At 36.9% G+C, this 19,822-nt stretch overlaps 1 protein-coding gene across 6 annotated transcripts in view; it reads right to left on the reverse strand.

Annotated features, from left to right (window-relative positions):
* Positions 1–8,356: 8,356 nt before the first annotated feature.
* Positions 8,357–19,822, reverse strand: part of ANKRD44 (ankyrin repeat domain 44) — a 287,374-nt gene continuing 275,908 nt past the window's right edge. For 2 of the 6 annotated variants that reach the window (XM_036880524.2, XM_036880523.2), the window contains exons 23-28: positions 19,542–19,625; positions 18,346–18,491; positions 17,771–17,853; positions 16,032–16,114; positions 14,877–14,968; positions 8,357–11,327 (exon numbers count right to left, since the gene is read on the reverse strand). In XM_036880524.2, coding sequence (XP_036736419.2) covers positions 11,269–11,327; positions 14,877–14,968; positions 16,032–16,114; positions 17,771–17,853; positions 18,346–18,491; positions 19,542–19,625 — 547 coding nt within the window. In that variant the 3' untranslated portion in view covers positions 8,357–11,268. Of the gene's footprint in view, positions 14,105–14,876; positions 14,969–16,031; positions 16,115–17,770; positions 17,854–18,345; positions 18,492–19,541; positions 19,626–19,822 lie in introns of all 6 variants that reach the window. The other 4 variants (XM_036880522.2, XM_036880519.2, XM_057503769.1 and 1 more) reach the window with 2 other exon arrangements.

Consider the following 19,822-nt stretch of genomic DNA (forward strand, 5'->3'; position numbering starts at 1 on the left):
AATGTAGTTAAGATGGCAATACTCCCCAAGTTGATATACAGATTCTAAATGTAAGAGGTATACCTATAAAACTGTTAAAAGAAAACAGAAGTAAAATCTTAATGACTGACTTAGGCAGTGGTTTTAGATATGACACCAGAAGCACAACATTTGTGCCTCAAAGGACACTATCAAGAAAGTGAAAAAACAACCCATGGAATGGGAGAAAATATTTGCAAATCCCATATCCGATAAGGGACTTGTACCCTGGATATACAAAGAATTTTTATGAGCCAACAATAAAAAAATAACCAAATTTTAAAATGGGCAAAGGATTGAATAGACATTTCTCCAAAGAAAATTTACAAATGGTCAGTAAGTGTATGACACAATGTTCAATGTCATTAGTCATGAACCAAAAATGCAAATCAAAACCACAATGAGACATCACTTTGCATCCACTAGAATGGCCATAATAAAAACAAATGGGAAATAAGAAGGGTTGATTCCCTGTATGGCCCCGAAAGATGACTGGTTAGCCAGAGACGGGTAAGATTCCTCAAGGGAGGAACAACCTAAGACAGGCACAGTAGCAAGGGGGCCATCAGGTGAGAAATTGGGGATCAACAGAGGTGAGGCTTAGAACCTCACCCCCCCTGTTTTGAGAGAAATCTTCTGCATCCATGGATGTTTTATTGCCCTTGTCTAGCTTGGATTAACACTTAGTCTACAGGCACACACCTGATCATCTACATTTGCTCTCTTATGACACTAAACTATGTTTTCTACCTTTATCTTGCATCTACCTACCACTTCAGCATTTTATTTAAAAAAATAATAATAATAATAATAAGAGAGAAATGTGGGATTCACATATAAATCAAGTATAAAAATCAAACAAATATTCATATTTGACCTGATTGTTTATGGTTCATAATGCGTGATCAAAACAGAAAGTTTCTGTGATGACTGCCCTTGTACTGTTCACCATGTAACTTATTCACTATGTAAGAATTTGTTCTCCATGTAAGAACTTGTTCGTTATGCATCAGAAGATTGGAGACTGACGAGAATTAGGCTTGGGGTGGATTAATGACTGTGCATTGAGCATTGAGTCCCCTATACAGAATTTTACTGTTGTTAACCATTTGATCAATAAATATGAGAGATGCCCTCTCAAAAAAAAAAGTCATGAGATTAAAAAAAAAAGAAGGGTTGACAAGGACATGGAGAAATTGACACTCTCATACATTGCTGATGAAATATTTGGCAGCTGTGGTGGAATAGTTTGGCAGTTCCTTGAAATGATAAATATAGAGTTACCATATGACCAAACAATTCCACTCCTAGGTATATACATAAGAAAACTGAAATGTAAGCCCATACAAAAATCTGTAGACATATGTTCATAGCAGCATTATTCACAGTGGCTCAAAAGTAGAAACAACTCAAATGTCTATCAACTGATGAATGGACTAAAAAATGTGGTATATGCATGCAATCAAATATTATTTGGCTATAAAAAGGAATGAAATACTGATACATATAAAAACATGAATGAACCTTGAAAACTTTAAGCTAAGAAGGCCATATATTGCATTATTTCATTTATTTGAAATGTCCAGAATAGACAAATTCATAGAGGTAGTAGACAAGTTGTTGCAAGGGGTTGGGGAGAAGGAGGGAAATGGAGAATGAATGGATACAGGGTTTCTTTCGGGGGTAATGAAAACTTTCTGGAATTAGATAGTGGTGATAGTTACATAAATTTTTTAAATCACTAAAAAACATTAAATTGTACACTTTAAAAAGGTGAATTCTATGGTATGTCATTTATATTTCAATAAAATTATAATTTAAAAAATAGTGGCTGCTGGTTTTGGCCCATGGGCCATAGTGTACCAACCCTCTATTGTAGACCAATATTTACTCCATGAGTAAAAGGCCATATAGTATTGTAAATTTTTTTTTAAAAAGCTAAAGAAAGAAAGAAAAATTGACATCAAGCAGTTTGTTTTCCTTCCAATATACATAGCATAGTAATTAAGATTATGAATTCTAGAACCACTTTACTATGTTTGAATCCCAGATCTGCCACTATTTAGCTGTGTGTTCATGGGGATAAGAACAGCAACTACCTTCTAAATATATGTAAAGCACTCACAGCAGTGCCTGGCAAAATGCAGTGAGTTTCGGCCATTTTTATTATTCACTCCAACTGGAAAAACAACCCGAATCACCAATTTAATAAAGGTGATTTTTATTTGGTGTTCAACAGTTCTGGTCACAGGCAACAGCTTAATAAGAATGTGCTCTGTTCACCAGCCAGGTCACTATCAGATCATGAGGCTGGCAGCAAGGAAAATGAAGATGGATCATTAATACATACTAGAAAATATGTTCTTATCTCGAAGAAATATTGTTAGCACCCTGAAAGGCTTTTCTTTTTCAATATCTGAACTATGTTGTGAGAAATTAGCTCTCTCAATCTAATTTCTAGTGTCTTCTGTGACATCACAAAGCAAGATCCCAGATAGCACCAACTGAACTCTTACTCAGCTTTTTTAGCACTGATGCCGAAATGAATCTGGCCCAGCAGCCAAATCAAAATTTATATGCTAATGGATAGACCCTTGGAATGAAGTTAAGCAGAAAATCAATCAATTATCAGGTAACCGTCCTCTAACAAAATTCTTACAAGTTTAAAGTAGTAATAAATTACCATGGAGTAAATCTCAAGCTTGAAGAAAAATTAAAAATTAAGAAATGGCATGGATATAGAAATGGAAAAATCCTCTCTGAAAAAAAGAAATCCAAAAGGGAATTATAAACCCATTAGCTTTCTATTTTTAGTTAAAAATAGAAAATTTCAGGAAAAGTTAACATTGTAAATTTAGTTTTCACTTAAAGAGCAATGCAGAATCCCAACGATCTTAGTCTTTTGTCCTCTGCGGAAGGCTTACTGGAAAGTATTCAATTTTTCATTGTTATCACTAAGGCATGTGTCTGATCTACACGCTGCTTTTGTTCATTCTGTAGCTCTTAACCATCTGCCATCTTTTCTGGAGAGTCTCATAAACACATTTAGGTTAAACCATATTGTCATAAAACCTGTCATTGTATTACAGCCAAGGTCTAGTTTTTTTTTTAAACAGAAATGCACTTGACCATTCTTACTTCTTTAAAAGCTTCATCCTAATCCTGGAGCCAAACTTCAGTGTGATAATAAATCAGCTCTGAGTGTGCATCTACTTAAAGTAAAATACCTGAATAATAGAATTCTTGAAGTGGCCACATTTTCTCATCAGTTTTGCTCAAGTTCTACATTAAATGCCTTTGAGCCATTTGTTAAGTTGGCCAGCTCAGTTTTGTACTTCACCTTGAATTCGTTTTTCCCTTCCATCATTCTCAACCACCCACTCTCATGGTTATATCCTTGGCTTTGTCAGCCTCAGGAAAAAAAAAACACCTCTGAAATCTTTATACTTCAAGCACCCCATGTTCTGCTCACCAACTCTGGTGCTACAACTCAGCAGTTCTTCCATCTTCTCGAGAACTTTAGACCAGTGACTGTATCACTTATTCACCGTTCATCACCCTCCCTGTCTTCACTTCCCTCCTTACCCAGTCTAGAATCAATAACGTATATAATCATGTCTCTTGAAAGTGCCACAGTTCTTTAGCTTCCCTGAGACTCGACAAACCAAACTCTGTCACTGCTTAAATTCCACTATCTCCTTGCTCTATGACTGTATTCAAACATCTGAAAAATACACCAGGTTGACTGTTACCATTTTAACGTATGCCAAAAATCTCAAACTTAATAAGACCTACTCAGCAATCCTCTTCAGCTGCTCTACAATGTTCTTTCCAAAATTACTCTCCTATCCCTTCTCAAAACTTCTCCCTGCTTTCTCCCAAACATCCCCCTCTGCATCAACATGCTAAAACATCTGCTATCTTGAAAACAAATACTCTCTCATCTCCATAACTTTCCTCCCTTTCTTTCTCTTAACCTATCCTTTTTGGATTGGTGCCCCTATCACTCTTATGCACCTCTACTTGCAAAGGTTTCTAATAAACTCTTGTTTGCTTTATTCACTGGTCATTCTCTGTCATATCTTATTCGACCTCCCAGAAGCAATGGAGACATTAGACACAACTGAAACTCCTTCCTCCATGACATTTCTTCTTTCTCAGGTTTGAGATATCTTGATCTCTTGCTTTTCCTCCTGCCTCCCTGGCCTCTCCTTCACGGTCTTCTCTGCCAAATCGTCTTCTCAGCCTGACCTCTAACATGCTGGTGTGTCCACAGTTCAGGGCTCTTCTATTTATTCCCAAGACAATCTCCTCTGGTCATCTGTAATTTCATATGACCCCAGTGCCAGCCTCTCCCCTCAAACTCCAGGTTGTTTGCTCAACATCAAAACATCAGCAAGTTCAGCCAACTCTACCTTCAAGAATATCCACAATGTGCCACATTGCTTCCACCTCTCTTGTTGCCACACCAATCGGAGCCACTGTGTTTACCTACCCATATTATTGTAGTGACCACCCAACCCATCACTAGGGTTACTTCCTTATCTCTCTACAGCAGCTAAAACAATCCTTTCAAAATGAAATAGAACCACACTATTTTTATGCTTTTCTCCAGGGGATTTTTAAAAAAAATCACATCCAGAATAAAATAGAAACTCTTTTTTCCAGCTCAAAATATTTTACGATATCTGGTCCCAAGACGGCACGCACTTGATCTCTGCTCCTACCACCTCCACAAGTCTACAGCCAGACTGGCCCCATTTCTGTTCCTGAATATGCTAAGCTCATTCCTGCTTTTGAGTGTTGGCACTGGCTGTTCTGTCTCCCTAGAATGTTCTCTCCTCTGATCTTTATATGGCTGGCAACTTGTCATTAAGATCTAAGCTTAGGTGTTCATAATTCTTAGGAAACACAACTATGAGAAATGAGTTATTCAAGTTCTCAAATTTGCTGGATGCTTTACCAACTGAAAATAAACATAGGTAAGTTTTTTGTGCTCTAAATACTGCTTCAACATTTTTACTTTTGAAAAATTTTAAATTCTTCAAGAACTTAAATATACTTCATTAAATTGTCAGGTAAATGTAGAAAGTGGTACTAGAAATTGCACCTACCAGTGACCAAAGAACCATTAAGAAAACAGTTCTTTGTTGCCAGGTCTTGCTCTGTGACTGTGGGCCAGGTGCCCCAGCTTTGTGAGTAGGGTTTCCCCACCACGAAGCAGGTACAATTATCCCTTACTTAAGACAAGGAATGTTCGTGTGTGTGCAGGTGTTTGTATGTTTAATAAGAAAAGAATTAAATATATGTCTCAAATCTGTGAAATCTGTGTGGCACTTCACTCACCCGCATGCAATCTCTCCTGGAGAAATGCACAACCAGGGAACATGTATTCAACAATGCTTCTCAGGTTTTTTTTCTTAAGCTTGTAAGTGCTCTTTATGGGGGTGTGTACTAGAGCATATTTATACGATTCCCTGTGAAGACAGATTTAAAATATGGCTGGCTTCACAAATAAACTGATGGAGAAAGGATTCAGAAACAAGAGGAGAGGAAGCAGAGGAGCAGTGAGGTGGGGGAGCATGGCCTTGAGGGTGGGTGGGTGTGCTCTGGGCTGGGTAGCATGGTGTTTGGGATCTCTGGTCTAGTAAACGCTAGTACAGTAAATGCTAGTAGCAACCACTCGTGCGCCCCAGTCATTGTGCCAGCCACAAATGCCCACACATTTGTGATCACTCCCCTGGAGTGCTAGAAAAAGAATGAATGGCATAGCCATTATCTTTGCTGCTTTATATTTTAGAGCAAATGTACTTTCAGTATGAAATTTGCTACAGCCAATTCATATAGCACTTTTACCCACAATATTTTTACATTATGTTAATAGCCTTGTAGTTTAATGCCTTTGTGACTTACAAGCTAATTCTGGAACACATCAAGTATGTAAAGTGAAGGATAGATGTATGGGGATCTAAACCTACCGAATGGAATTAGAGAGAGAGAGAGATCCTTTGACAAGCAGTTTGGAGACAAAGAGCCGTATCAATGCTCACCAATAAAACTACTGCAGTGGAGGTCATTATCCCCCTTCTGCCTACTTCTGAGAGTACAAGTGAATCAGGGTATCCCTGTTTTCTTGAAAGGGTGAATTTAGGAAGTCAAGTAAATGACTTCCCTAGAAATGACTGGGAAGACGTTATCCTGGTCTGAATTTAATGCTCTGCAAGGACACTATCCCCAGTGTAGTAAATAACTTTAAAAACGACTCCCAGTGATTCCTGCCTTCTGGTAGCCACAGCCTTTGGTAATCTCCTTTCTTTGGTGTGGGATGAACCTAGTGACTTGATTCCAATGCATAAAATATGGGAAAAATGATGGCATATCACTTCAAGATTCAGTTTGAAAGCTGCGACTCCTGTCTCGTGCTTTCTCTCCCTGGTTTTTCTCAATGTGCTCGCTCTCATGAGGTAAGCTGCCATGTTGTTAGCTGCCTTTTGGAAAGGGCCATTTGTCAAGAAACTGAGGGGAGCCCACAGCCTGAAGTTCTCAGTCCAAGCAGCCAAGAAGAATACTACCAACCATGCTATGAATGAGCTTAGATATGAATCTATCCCTAGCCGACACCATTATTACCGCCCATGAGGGACACTTGTCAGAAGACCCAGCTAAATCATGCCCGACTCACAGAAAGTGTGAGATGATAAACACTTGTTTTAAGTCACTAAGTTGTAGAATAATTAGTTACACCACATTAGATAACTAATAAACCTAGTCTACTCTGAATTATAGGAAACACTCACCTGTGGTATGATTCATGCTTTAGAGCCTTCAAGAATGAAAAGCACTCAGATTTGTATATTTGAATAAGTAGTGAGTCAGGGCAGAATGCAAAACATCTCTGAACATCTCTATTAGGAAACAAACAAAAAAATCCCAACCACCACAAATCATCATTTGGCAGGATGGCATAGAAGACAGAACATCTACAGGCACAAGTTGCATATTCAGATCACTAATTATACAAATTTGAGCAAATTATATAATTTCTCTGGGATTCAGTTTCTTCATGAAAAAGATGGAGATGGGACTGGGCTACACTATGAGAATTGCTAACATTCTATGACACTAATCTGAGGAACTCAGGAAGGCCCCAAACTCTTTTCATTACCTGGAAACTCCATCATTAGGAAATTGTTCCTTAGTGCTTATAGGGAAATTACTGCTTAAGGAGAGACAGAGAGGAAATTCTATATGTACCTTTAAGAATAATGCAGAGAGGGTGGGGTCTTGTGCTGCTATGAAGCAGATCAAGGGTGGTAGTAATAGTAACAAAGGTAAGCATGATTAATTTCACAACTGAGGAAGTAGGAGGTTTCCACCTTTCTGATACATGTGATCTCTACAATTAGTCACATTTCCCCTCTTCTCGTGAGTTCAAGGAAGCTTAGCGCAAACTCAAGTTCAGTTGTAGCCACTGCATTAAATTTTACGGTTCCCAAATTTGTTTGCATTTTCTTTTCCCTGTCCCAGTTTTTCTACTTCTATTTTATCACATGCGTCTTGTTGTGAGCCACTTCCTTTATGGAAAAGATTGAAAGCATAAATATATGTAATAAAGACAAACATACATGCTTGAATTTTTTTTCTCTAATTGTGACAATATCTGGAGACACACTTCTATCCTTAAAGATGTTAATTTTCAAAATTTAAGGTTAATTGGGCTTTGGTTAATTTGGGACAAATATTTAAATCAGTAGAATAATTGGAAAAGTTAGCATAAATTGGTAGATGAATGGATAAAGAAGATGTGGTACATATGCACAATGGAATATTATTCAGCCATAAGAAGAAAACAAATCCTACCATTTGTAACAACATGGGTGGAGCTGGAGGGTATTATGCTCAGTGAAATAAGCCAGGCGGAGAAAGACAAGTATCAGATGATTTCACTCATCTGTGGAGTATAAGAACAAAGCAAAAACTGCAGGAACAAAACAGCAGCAGACTCACAGAACCCAAGAATGAACTAACAGGTACCAAAGGGAAAGGGACTGGGGAGGATGGGTGGGAAGGAAGGGATAAGGGGATTAAGGGCCATTATGATAAGCACACATAATGTAGGGGGTGTGGAACAGGGAAGGCAGTATAGCACAGAGAAGACAGGTAGTGATTCTATAGCATCTTACTACACTGATGGACAGTGACTGTAATGGGGTATGTGGTGGGGACTTGATAAAGGGGGGAATCTAGTAACCACAATGTTGCTCATGTAATTGCATATTAATGATACCAAAAAAAAAGTTAGCATAAATTGGAAAAAATTAAAGACAACACAAATTGCAACAATATTTGTACCATTTTTATTTGTAAAAATATCCATCTGAATGCATTTTCAAAGTATATTACAGTTAAGTACTTAATTACATTATTAGCATTCAGTAGTTGAAAAAGTATTAAACTGTGCTTGAGTAGATTCAGACTGGTTGAAAGTCATTCACTGAACTAAAAGTCATTTTCCTCATTTTTACAGTCATGACATTTACCAGAGTCATTCAACTCCAATTTACATAAGAAAACATTACAGACAAAATCCCACTGAAATCATCAAACAATATTTTATGCTGTTACAAATATGTTATGCAAAATATAACACTGGCACCAGATTTGTATCATCGTGCTTTGCAAAGATATATTGCACATGCTAAAGCATAAAATATGTAGACAAAACTACCAAAGAAAAGATATTTGCATTGAATTTTTAGATCACTGCATAAGAAATGCAGAGAATTAAATTTTTTACACACACTCAGATTGTCACTATCTTGAAACGCTTTTCCCCTATAACACTGACCTATGGTTTACAGTTTTGTAAGAAGAAAGCATTTTAGCACTGCAAAATCAAACATAATTCCTATAGAAAACTTCAGCATTTCTGTTTTCATTTCAAAGCAGGTAAAAGGGAAAATAGGAAAAAAAGACACTTTATACATTCAAAGAAAGACTGAAATGAAAACTCACTGGCATTATATTGCTCTGATAACACTCAAATGAAAAAATACAAAACATTTCACAGAACATTTTCAGAATATACAAATATAAAAAGGCACTCTAACTTCATATTACAAGACAAAAAAGGATGAGTTCTTCAACCAACAACAGATAAGCAAACCAAGTTGCTCAACAGTACAAAGAATAGCTAGTGCAGCAAATCCATTTGATGTTCTCATTCTAGTTTAATAACAAAATAATAGATCAAGCAGCTATTTACTGCCTAAAGTACCAGAACATACTACGGTGCCCTTTTAGTAGTGATAAAAAGAAATCCCCTGAGCTATTTACTGTAGAATCATAGCAGATTTTAGGCAATTTGGAGATAGTAATGTATTTACCAAGGATAGGCAGACACGGCGAATAGGTAAGTGCAATGAAACATGATCCCTGTGGCTGTGGCTAAGATGTAGTCTGAAAATAATACATTTAGGTAAACGCGCTCAGCAACTAAGACTCAATTAAAAGCACAATGTTTTCTGTTTGTTTTTTCCCCCTTAGAAAGATATGCTGGAAATCTAGTTTTATCTCTAAGGATGTCCTTGAAAATCATAGAATTCGTAGTTTTTAAAGTCATTTTGCTAAGGAAAAAATGTGATCTGGCGGGGAGGGAGAAATAGGAAGAGAGAGAGAGGAAGGGAGATTGATTCAATAACAGTTTGCAGTGAGTATGATTTCATTGTTCCTTTGTCCTTCTACCGGTGAGAGCGGGGAAAGTCAAACGGCAGCTCCATGGAGATAATGCCGCGCCCAGTCACTGCTTTGCTGCAGCGTCCCTCTTCTCTGTGCTGCTCTACAGGAGAAATGTTAACGCTGCTTCACCATTAAAGCAGGCATTTCGTTTCCTGCTTTAAATACCAACTGAGCAAGATTTCCATTTGCTTTCAGAAATAGACACCACAGTATGCTGTGCTTCTTCAGTGTTAGATCTTCCTTATTTTCATTGTTGTGGTAAAGATAAGGTCCTTATTGCTCATCAGTCAATTTATCTACTTTTCAAAAATCCACCTTCTTGAAACAAAAAAGGACAGAGGAAGAAGGGGAACACAACACCAAGAATTAAAAACACAAGGTGGGTGGTGTCGAAAATTTTCAGTGAGATTAATACAAATGCTGTAAGTCTTTTGAAGAGGTTCTCATTTGTGAAGACCCCAACATGAGCTTTTAATTAAATCCAGGATATTAAAAGAGTTAAGATTAAAGTCTTTTACAGCTAGATGAAACATATAATATATATCTGTATTTGATCCAGATATGATACAACACTGTTTTAAAAATAGCTCAAAACACTGTAAAACAGAAATGTCCAGGGTGAAAATGGAATGGATTATATAATGTCAGAGAACACTGCCATAATGTAACATGTTTCCTTCCTGTGTCTTGCTAACATGGAAAATAGCACTTGAGCTGGCGGTTTTTCTTTCTCCTTTTGTAATATGCCCACATACTGACATAATTTCCCATTAGGTTATCAGGACCATTTTGGGGTATTTAGGATAATTTCTGTATCTTTTGTTGGACCATATGATCCACTACGCACTTCAGGTTTCATCTCGCAGAAGGGCATTAGGACTGATGAGTCTTGTGAGCTCTAAGCTGGCTACAGACTAGGGCTGAGCCACAGATGTTGCACCTCTCTCCAAACAAGGAGGAAGAACCTGGGGGTCTGGTCGGCTGGAAACATAAGCGGTGGAAGCACTGGGCTTGGCCCTGGGACTGCTGGCTAGTCCAGGGAGCGTCCTGGATGTTTTTCTGCTTTTTTTATTATTCCAAGTAAGACACATAGCAATTAAAACAGAGAACAAACAATGGATGTTTCCTCGGCTGTGGTTTCATTTCAAATAAATATAAACACATTTACGTCAAAAGTATATGAACAGTTTCTCTAGTTTGGCAAAAAAAATAAGCTGCGGTCAACACATCCTCAGTTACAAATGTTTAGCCATCAACTAGAAATCTGTGTCATTAGAAATATAAAATACAACAAAAACTGTTACACAAAAAGATTATATTTTAACTCCATAGAAAAGCTACTTCAGTTCTCATTTCCATTTTGAAGGAAAACAATTTAAGATCTTCCATTTTGGACCAAAGCATTCGGGTCCTCATACATAGCTGATCGATGAACTACAGACATATTCATATGTATATATAATGTATACACACATGTATGTGTGCATATGTATGTGCATAATTTTTAGAGTCTCATTCTTCTTTTTGTCCAGCTATTCCAGGAGCAGAACGGGGTCCATTTGACCTAGAAACTTTGGCAGAGGGAGCAGACACAGTATTCACTATGTTGATTTCATCATCAGGCAACCATCAACTGGCTTGAATTTCCACATCACCCATTTCTCTCTCCTGTTTTCACTGTCTTCGTTGCCTTTTGCAGTCACATTCCCACTCACTTGGCATTACCTGGACTGAGAAACTTATCTAATATTTTACTATTGGTGAACAATGCTGGTGGTTTTGATGTTTTTAAAAAGTTATTATTTTGATTTAAGAAGAAATCAATAAGGGTAGTTTCATATTAAATTTGCATATGTCTCAAAGTTTGGTGCAATATAATTTTCACCTAAAATGTTAGTAGATTTAGACTTAATCACTTGGGTGAAACTTAGTCACAGGCTTGTTATAGGGAGCACTGAATGCCATATTTGTGTTAAAATGAGAAAAGCAAGGTCAAGTTTCAATCAACTTTAACAAAATCCTTGGAATGAAGTTCGGGATATTTAATGCTTACTATAGAGAGGATATGAATAATTGGACTCCCTTAAAAAGATTATTACAGGCATTATTTCTGAAAATGAACACCTTTACCTTTGGCTTCTAGTGAGGAAGTAAACATCAAAGTGAGAAGAGGTTTGAGGCATTTTCTATCGACCTCTTCACCCCCCTCCCAGGGGACAATGAATGTCATATTGATAAACTTCTGAGAACTCAGTGCTGAGCGAATACGTGAAAAATAAAATCTTTATAGAGAACAGCTCCCTCTCAGTTGCATTATCCTCAAAGAAAAAGAATTAAATGCATTTTTTTATCCCTTACTTAAAATAAGAGGTAGGCTTTCACAGAAGTATCTCAAAGCTAAAGAAAACATGAAACAAATAAAAATCGGGTCCCACCTCAGTGCTTTGCCCAACAGCCTAGCTGCCATCCCTACATTTGATTAATTCCTTTCTACTGGCTTCTGGAAGCTTGGGCCCATAGTAATACTTGAACACAACATAAACCTGGAATACAAGCTTCTTTCCTCCAACATGGGTAGTCAAGGAAAAGTTCCTACAGTCCAAAGTCAAAACGTTTCCGAATCAGAATCATTGTCATTGTACCCGTCCTCGGAGCCTACGTTGTTCCTGCATAGGCTAACCATACTACCCAGACTGGAGAGAGTCGTCCTGCTCAAATTGTCTTTTTTAAAACAAACGAAGTTGACAGCCGTCATTGTGCTGGAAGGAGAAAAAGGCATCATGGTAGCCAAAATGAGGGCCAGGCAGTCAGCCACGTCTTTGTTAGGAGCGCAAGCCAGGGCCGGGGTATGACCTGGGCGTAAATGCAGACAAGGCAGTGGTTAGTCCGGGCAATCCAGAGGCGGCGTGAGCATTCCACAGTACATCTCGTATGACCTCACGCGGGGAGATGCATGTTGAGTTAGAAATCATGCCAGGCACAAGGAGGAGTTACTTCCCACAAGTCATGCTAGGGGTGAGGCTAGAGGGGACTGGGACGGGGTGGCATTTTCAGAAGCGTTTTTCAGCTTACAATGCAACAAGCACTACATTAACTGAAGTTAGGCAGAATTCTCGTTTTCATCTAGTGAACAGAAACATGAGGGGTTGGGGGTGGGACACAATTCCACAAAAAACTAGCAACAGGACAACCAGGAAGGAGTTTCCACTTGAGAGCACAGGCATACCATGGGCCTCAGGCTCGGGCCAGAGCACTCTCATTCTGAGAACAATGACTTTTCATGGAGGGTAATTGTGTCAGATTAGAGAAGATATTGAAAATCAGATCTCTGTGAAAGTGAGTAATGCAGCTTTGTCACTTTATACATACTTATATAAACTACGCACCATTTAACTGGTTCGAAAGCACTAGCTGTTTGTGATTAAAAATTTACTATCATTTAAGATCAATTTAACAGAATTTCAAAAAAACAGTGACACCACAACACCAATCAAATTCTCAAATCCTAAATGTAACAGATGTGGGAGAATTATCATTGAGTCATGATACCATTTAGATTTTATGGGTCCAATCCAGATGAGAAAACTATCTCAATACATGGAACAGGTGCATAGGGAAGTAGGTAATTTCATTGATTTAACTATTAACCTAATCCAACTTTAAGTCTACAGGCTTGAAAGGCTCAGCCTGCCTTCTGTGCTGGAAAAGTTCTTACTACTGTTTACTCATTTATTCAAAGGAACTGGCTCAATATAACTCAACAAATGTTAGTTTTGTTTATCAGCACTTGACCCTTGGCTCCCCCAACAGATTATTCCTCTTTCTGGTATGAAAACAAATAATGGACAGCTATCTCAACATTCCATTCCACAAGAGTCTGTGATGACTAAAGAATTTATAATTGTAGTGCTGTACAAAATTGCCCCAAAAGTTCCCAAGCCTTTGGGATGCAGCTAGCTAGGCTCTGAGAAAGGCCACAGTTCCACTGACCTGGGGCTCTTGCTCCCAAGATCATTATTGGCTGGACAGTCTCAGACACTGCAGACTGATACCACAGAAAGGCAAAATTAATTTATTCTCATTTCTTTGGTCATGCTGGAAAAAAATCTACATGCCTACCCTAAGATATATAATGGTGATAAGAGGGTGAGAGAAGGAGAGGAGGGAAAACCAAGAAGATGGAATAATAGAAAACGTTCTGCACCTCCTAGACGAGTCAGGTTGGGGACAGAGCAGGACACATGCTAGGGTAAGTGGGGCTGCAAAACCATAACTAACAGGAGTTAGCTAATGATGTCATATGGCTGCTTACTTCTGAGAAATAGGCATGAGCTGCTAATTCCAATACCTGTAATAAGCAGTTAATTGAGTTATATTAATACATTTAATTATACTTTGCCACAATTAATGCCACATTTTAAAAATTACTTCATTCGCAAATATCCAGAAGTCCCTCTTTTGCTCCCTAAGGTCAATAGGCATTTTGCTTAAAATGGTAGTTCAATTCAATTCTAGTATTCATTAGCTTTCAAAATTTCTTAGGAAGCAGAGTAGACAGTTTCTGCTAAGAGTTAGTTCATTTAGAAAAGGAACGTTATATAGATCAAGAGATGCTTTCAAACCCAGAAATTAATTTAAAAATTTTATTCATGTTCCCCAAATACCCATACTGAGAACATGAGTTCTGATTTGTTCTTAAAAAAAAAGTTTGATCTCAGAATGAACTTAAATACAAAGACCTATGTTTTTATTTGAACCCTTGAGCATGCACTAATGACACAAGTAATCCCTAACTCACCAGCATGTGCAGTAGAATTTCAAATGCAAATTTGAAAGCTTTTTACTGTGTTTAAAATATTTCAACTACCATGCTGAGGAGTTAGAGAGCAGCTGCTGACATTACATGCAAAATGGAAGGCACTGGTGGGCTACAGATAGGCTATGTGTTTTACAAAGACAGACAGGACGAATTATCTTTGTTTGATTTCTCACACACAGGGAACTTTCGAAAGGGAGAGAATTCTTACTGCCTTTTTAACTAGCTCCTATCTTTTTCATTTTCCTCTGGCTGCACAGCATAGGGACGGTACCTGTAGTCATAGTTTATTTTTTCCACTTACCATTTTCATCTACAGCGAGTACACAGGCCCCTTTGGCCAGCAACTCCTCAACCACCACCTTCAAGCCATTTCGTGCAGCAACGTGGAGGGGTCTGAAAAAAGATAACACTGAGCGTCAACTGTGGTACATATTTGGGTGAGAATATGTTATTTGGGGTAGCCCATATTGCTAAAAGGAAGAAAGTACTTAAGAATCTATAAATAGCACATGAATATTTTTACCTTCTTAAAAAAAGATATTTGTTGACCAGACATTTTCCAGGTACTAATGATCCAACTGTTCTTGCATGTTGACCCAGATTTCTCTGCAGATATTAAAAAATACTATGCATCTCAAACAACCTCACTGACAGTGAATAGGAAGTCAGAGGAAGAACTCAAGCTCTGGGTGTGTTTTCTAGAAGGTTCTTTACAGTTACTTTCTACTCCAGCATTTGAATCATTTGACACAGTTCACCAACATGACTGGTATTAATATCAACCATATATATAATTTCAAACATTCTTGTTATTAGTAAATATACTAAATAATATTTTACTGAATATAGAATACCTTAAAGAGTAATATCAAACCCAATATATTCTCCTATATACTATTTAAGCATCTTAATGAAAAAAATCCTAATATTCCTTTGCTCTGAAAACAAATGCATAAGTCATTTCCTAAAATGGAAAATGAATCAGCTTTTAGGTCTTTCACACTAAGAATTACACTGAATTATATTAAAATATAATTAAGACAAACAGCTTAGAAATTCTTCAAATGTATTCTGGGAATCTGATTTATAAAACTGTTGTTTTTCAGTATGAATACATAATGTTTATACATTCATACAGTTTCCCTGAATATGGTAGCCCATAAAATATTCTACCAGCCCACTGAATTTAGAATTATCACAGAAATATCAACAAAGAAAAACACAGACCTCACAAAATTCTGTGAAGGCTTATGAAAATAAAGAGTCTAGCTAAAAATGTCTATCCTTGTTAACATCTGCAGGTATGTGACTGTAAACTTGATAAAGGAGAAGTCAGGTCTGTGTCTTTCACCACTATGTTTGCTAGCACTAGCCTGGCACAGAGGGAGCTTTAATATTTGTTGAATAAAATGACTATGAATCTGGGTCCAAGTCAAACTTCAGCACTCATACTTACGTCTGCAGTGCATTATTTTTGGCATTAATAAGGCTCTCATCTTGTATCTTGTCAAGTATTAACAAGGCACATTTTTCATGACCCTAGAGAAGAAATAAAAATGATAAGAAACATAGGATGGAAAGACAGAAAAGTTCCTGAAAAATTACTTCATTATGCTTTAAAAAATAAGTGTCCTCTACCTGAAAACATTTTATAAGGCTATTTTCTAAGTAATTCCTTTTTCTTCTAAAGAGCAAATGGTTAAAGGGGCCTAGATTCTCAAAGATTTTGATTAAGGTTTATGAGTCCTCAGTTAATATAAATCTGATCAAAAATATTAATATCTCTAAGGTAACTTTAGAATTAATGTCCAGAAAGTTAAGCAGAGGCTAGTTCAGCTAGGTCAGCTGGTAAACAGAGAGCAGAATTAGGAGTATCCTTTAAATCCTTCAACATTACTTTTAAACATAAGACAAGCCCCATCTCCTTCCTCAAGCCTCCAATCAACATTTCAGTGATCCATCTATCCTTGGGATTCCCATTACACCTGCTACCTGTATTATCATCATTATTTACTGCCTTATATTGTGAAGAAACTCTGTTTTGGGAAAGCTCATTCTTTTGTGCCTCAACCAGAGAACAATATCTATCTTATGACAGTAGGTAGTTGATAATTTTAAAAAATGAGTTGATAAGTCAGAGATCCTTTCTCGATTTCAGGCCTCTGCCCTGATAAGGGGTCATGACTTCCTAAATCCTTGCTACTCGGTGTGGTTGCAGACAGGGATTATCAGCAACACCTGGGAGTGAGAAATGTTGACTCTCAGGTCCTACTCCACACCTACTAAATCAAAATCTGCATTTTAAGTAGATGCTCCGGTGATTCTTTTACACAATAAAATTTGAAAAGAACAGCACTTATTTTCACAAAAAACATGACATCTTGACACAAATTTCATAAAATTGGTGGTTTCCATGGGCTTCCAGAACATGAAATGAGAAAATACAACCAATGAAAGGAATAGCTGAGACTTCTGGTCCACTGGGTACAGAAAACACCTGTGATACTCTACATTTAAATAAAGCACCAGAACTGGTGTCAGTGACACCATACTATAATGCCTTATAAGGGAGACCTTTAAATATAATTTTAGTGTTAATGAAGTTTCATGCAGATGCACTGTTGGTGAAGTACAAACAGCTATGGCCTCACTGGGGGATGGTTTGGTCTTTAAAAGGTTCATAGCCTTAGACTCAAGAATTTCACATTTAGGAATTTATTGTAAAAGAATGAGTAAGGATGTTTAAGAACAGATTTTTCCATAGTTAGCTTTATTTACAGTAACACATATCTGAAAATGAGCAAATGTCTAACAATAGAAGATGGGTTAAATAAAGGATGGTGTATTCCTAAGGGGAATACCACACATCTTCTAAAACATGATACAACATAACATCTAAAAGAAAGATATTCATAACACATGATTCAGTAAAAAAAGGTTTTAAAACAGTATGATCCCACCTTTGTAAAATCATACACACACACACATGCATATACATATATATATGTATACATATATATATATATATATATATGTAAAATTTGTCTTTTACAGAAGCAGAAACCTTGAGCTACATGCAAACACAAAGCTATAAAAAAAAACACACAACCCATGATATACACTTCTGAGACAGAATTAGGTGGCATTATTATTATTACAACACTAAGTAACAGTGTTTCAAATTTATACACATACTTTACTACTAGCCAAATGTAAGGGTGTGTTCAAGTCCTTATCCTTTACAGTTAGATCAGCTTGGGCACTGTTCACCAAAATATCTATAGAAAAAGCCAAAAGAGAGTTAGACTACATGTAAATTACATGCATTTTGTTTAAGTTACTATACAAATAATAGCATATGTAAATTAGTATAGCTCACATAATCACATTTGATGTTTTTAAAGAAAAAAGGAGCAATTTATTGTCATATTTGTTCTATCCAAATCCAAGGTCTATAGGCATTACTTTTCATTGTCTTTACAGTTTTGTTATTTTCAAGTGAAATGATTCTTTTATTATATTTGGTTTCTAATGTTGAAAGATTTCACTGCTGAAAGGTTGGTTCACTGTGACAAGGTCCAACCAATAATCCAATTTAGGGGACTGAAGATCTGAAGATGATTAGCAAGTGAAATCAAGTGGCTAAAATAAAATGTTGGTCTTTTTTTTTTCTTTACAAATATTTACCAAGAGAATAACTGATGTCTTGATTTCATGTGACTGTGGTTTTAGATAGGCCCAAATGTGAAGTCCACATGCCACGTACATACCCACAGCGCCTGCCTGCCCGTTCTCAGCAGCCATCATCAATGCTGTTTTCCCTGAATTATCTGCTGCATTCACCTCAGCGCTGTGTCTCAGAAGAAGCTGCAGGCACTCCACATGATCAGCAAAGGCTGCTGCATGAAGGGGTGTCCTAACAATTTAAACCAAATATGCTTTTAGCTTCCTTTCAATTTAACATACTCTCTTTTCTGTAAATGCCCAAGGAACACACATGCTGTATTGTCTTAGCGTTTTAAAACTTCTCAGTTTACAGAGATAAAGATCAGGCCCCTCTAAAGGTCATTCGGGGTAGATACTGAACAGTCACCTCTGTGAATGGCACCCTCTAGATTCGGGGAGTATAGGTGGCGGTCCTGATGATGAAATCAGCATCTTTACTGACCATTTACTCTTGAGTCTCCAGTGACTTTGCTCTCATCTTTGATAAAGATACTTCCTAAATTAGGTCTTAAATTTGAAGATAGGTGGCTATTTAAATAAAAAGTAAAGGTCACGTCATCTAATGTGGATAGCTGATCTCTTTGGGAGGACAACTGGCATTATATTTCAAAATTAAAAACTATTGACCTTTCAACTAAGTAATTCTACTTCTAGGACTTTATTTCCTTGGCCATCTGAATAGACACATCATTGCATCACACTTTAAAACAGCAAAAACGTTGGAAAACTAAACTGCATCACTCTTTGAAATAGCAAAATATTAGAAAAAATTTAACTCCTTTTCAACAGAGGGCAGGTTGATTAAATTATAGTACATCCATTCAATAGATCAATATGAAGCTTTTAGAAGAATATGGTGAGTCAATATGTTCTGGTATAGAAAGAACTCCAAGATATACTAAAAGCAGAGCATTGCATAGAATGTTCCCTTTGCATAAAATGAGTATATTCATATGTATTTTTATATCTATTGTAGCTATATCTAGAAAATATTTGGGAGAATATAAAAATTTGGAAAGAACAATTTAAAGTTGCTTTCTTAATGGAAGAGGCTGGGGTTTTCTGGGCTAAGTGGGTAATTTCTTTTCATTATATACCCTTTATTATATTTAATTTTAAAAAGCCATGCTTATATATTACTTTTTCAATTAAAATAAACAAGTGTTTGGCTACTCTGCAACCACAAAGCAGAGACGCAGGTTCATCAAGACAAGAGGCATGTTATCCCGGGATCACTTACCTGCCTTTGTCATCTCTACAATTGACAATACTGGAATCTATGGCCCCAAGAAGCAGTGATGCACAGTTCTCATGATCATTCATTCTAAAATGAAAATGGATTTTAAATGTTAAAATCTTCCTCTTTAAAAAATTATATATCCCCATCCATTCTATCTTCATGGGCACTGTATATGTCAAATCTAATGCATTTTTAAAATAATCTGATTCAAGTATCTATAGTCTATGTTCTGTTCAACTGATTAAATTAGACAATTTAGGTCATACATATAAACTTTATTT

This window comes from Manis pentadactyla, chromosome 6 (genome assembly GCF_030020395.1).
Source record: "Manis pentadactyla isolate mManPen7 chromosome 6, mManPen7.hap1, whole genome shotgun sequence".
Classification (NCBI taxonomy): Eukaryota; Metazoa; Chordata; class Mammalia; order Pholidota; family Manidae; genus Manis; species Manis pentadactyla.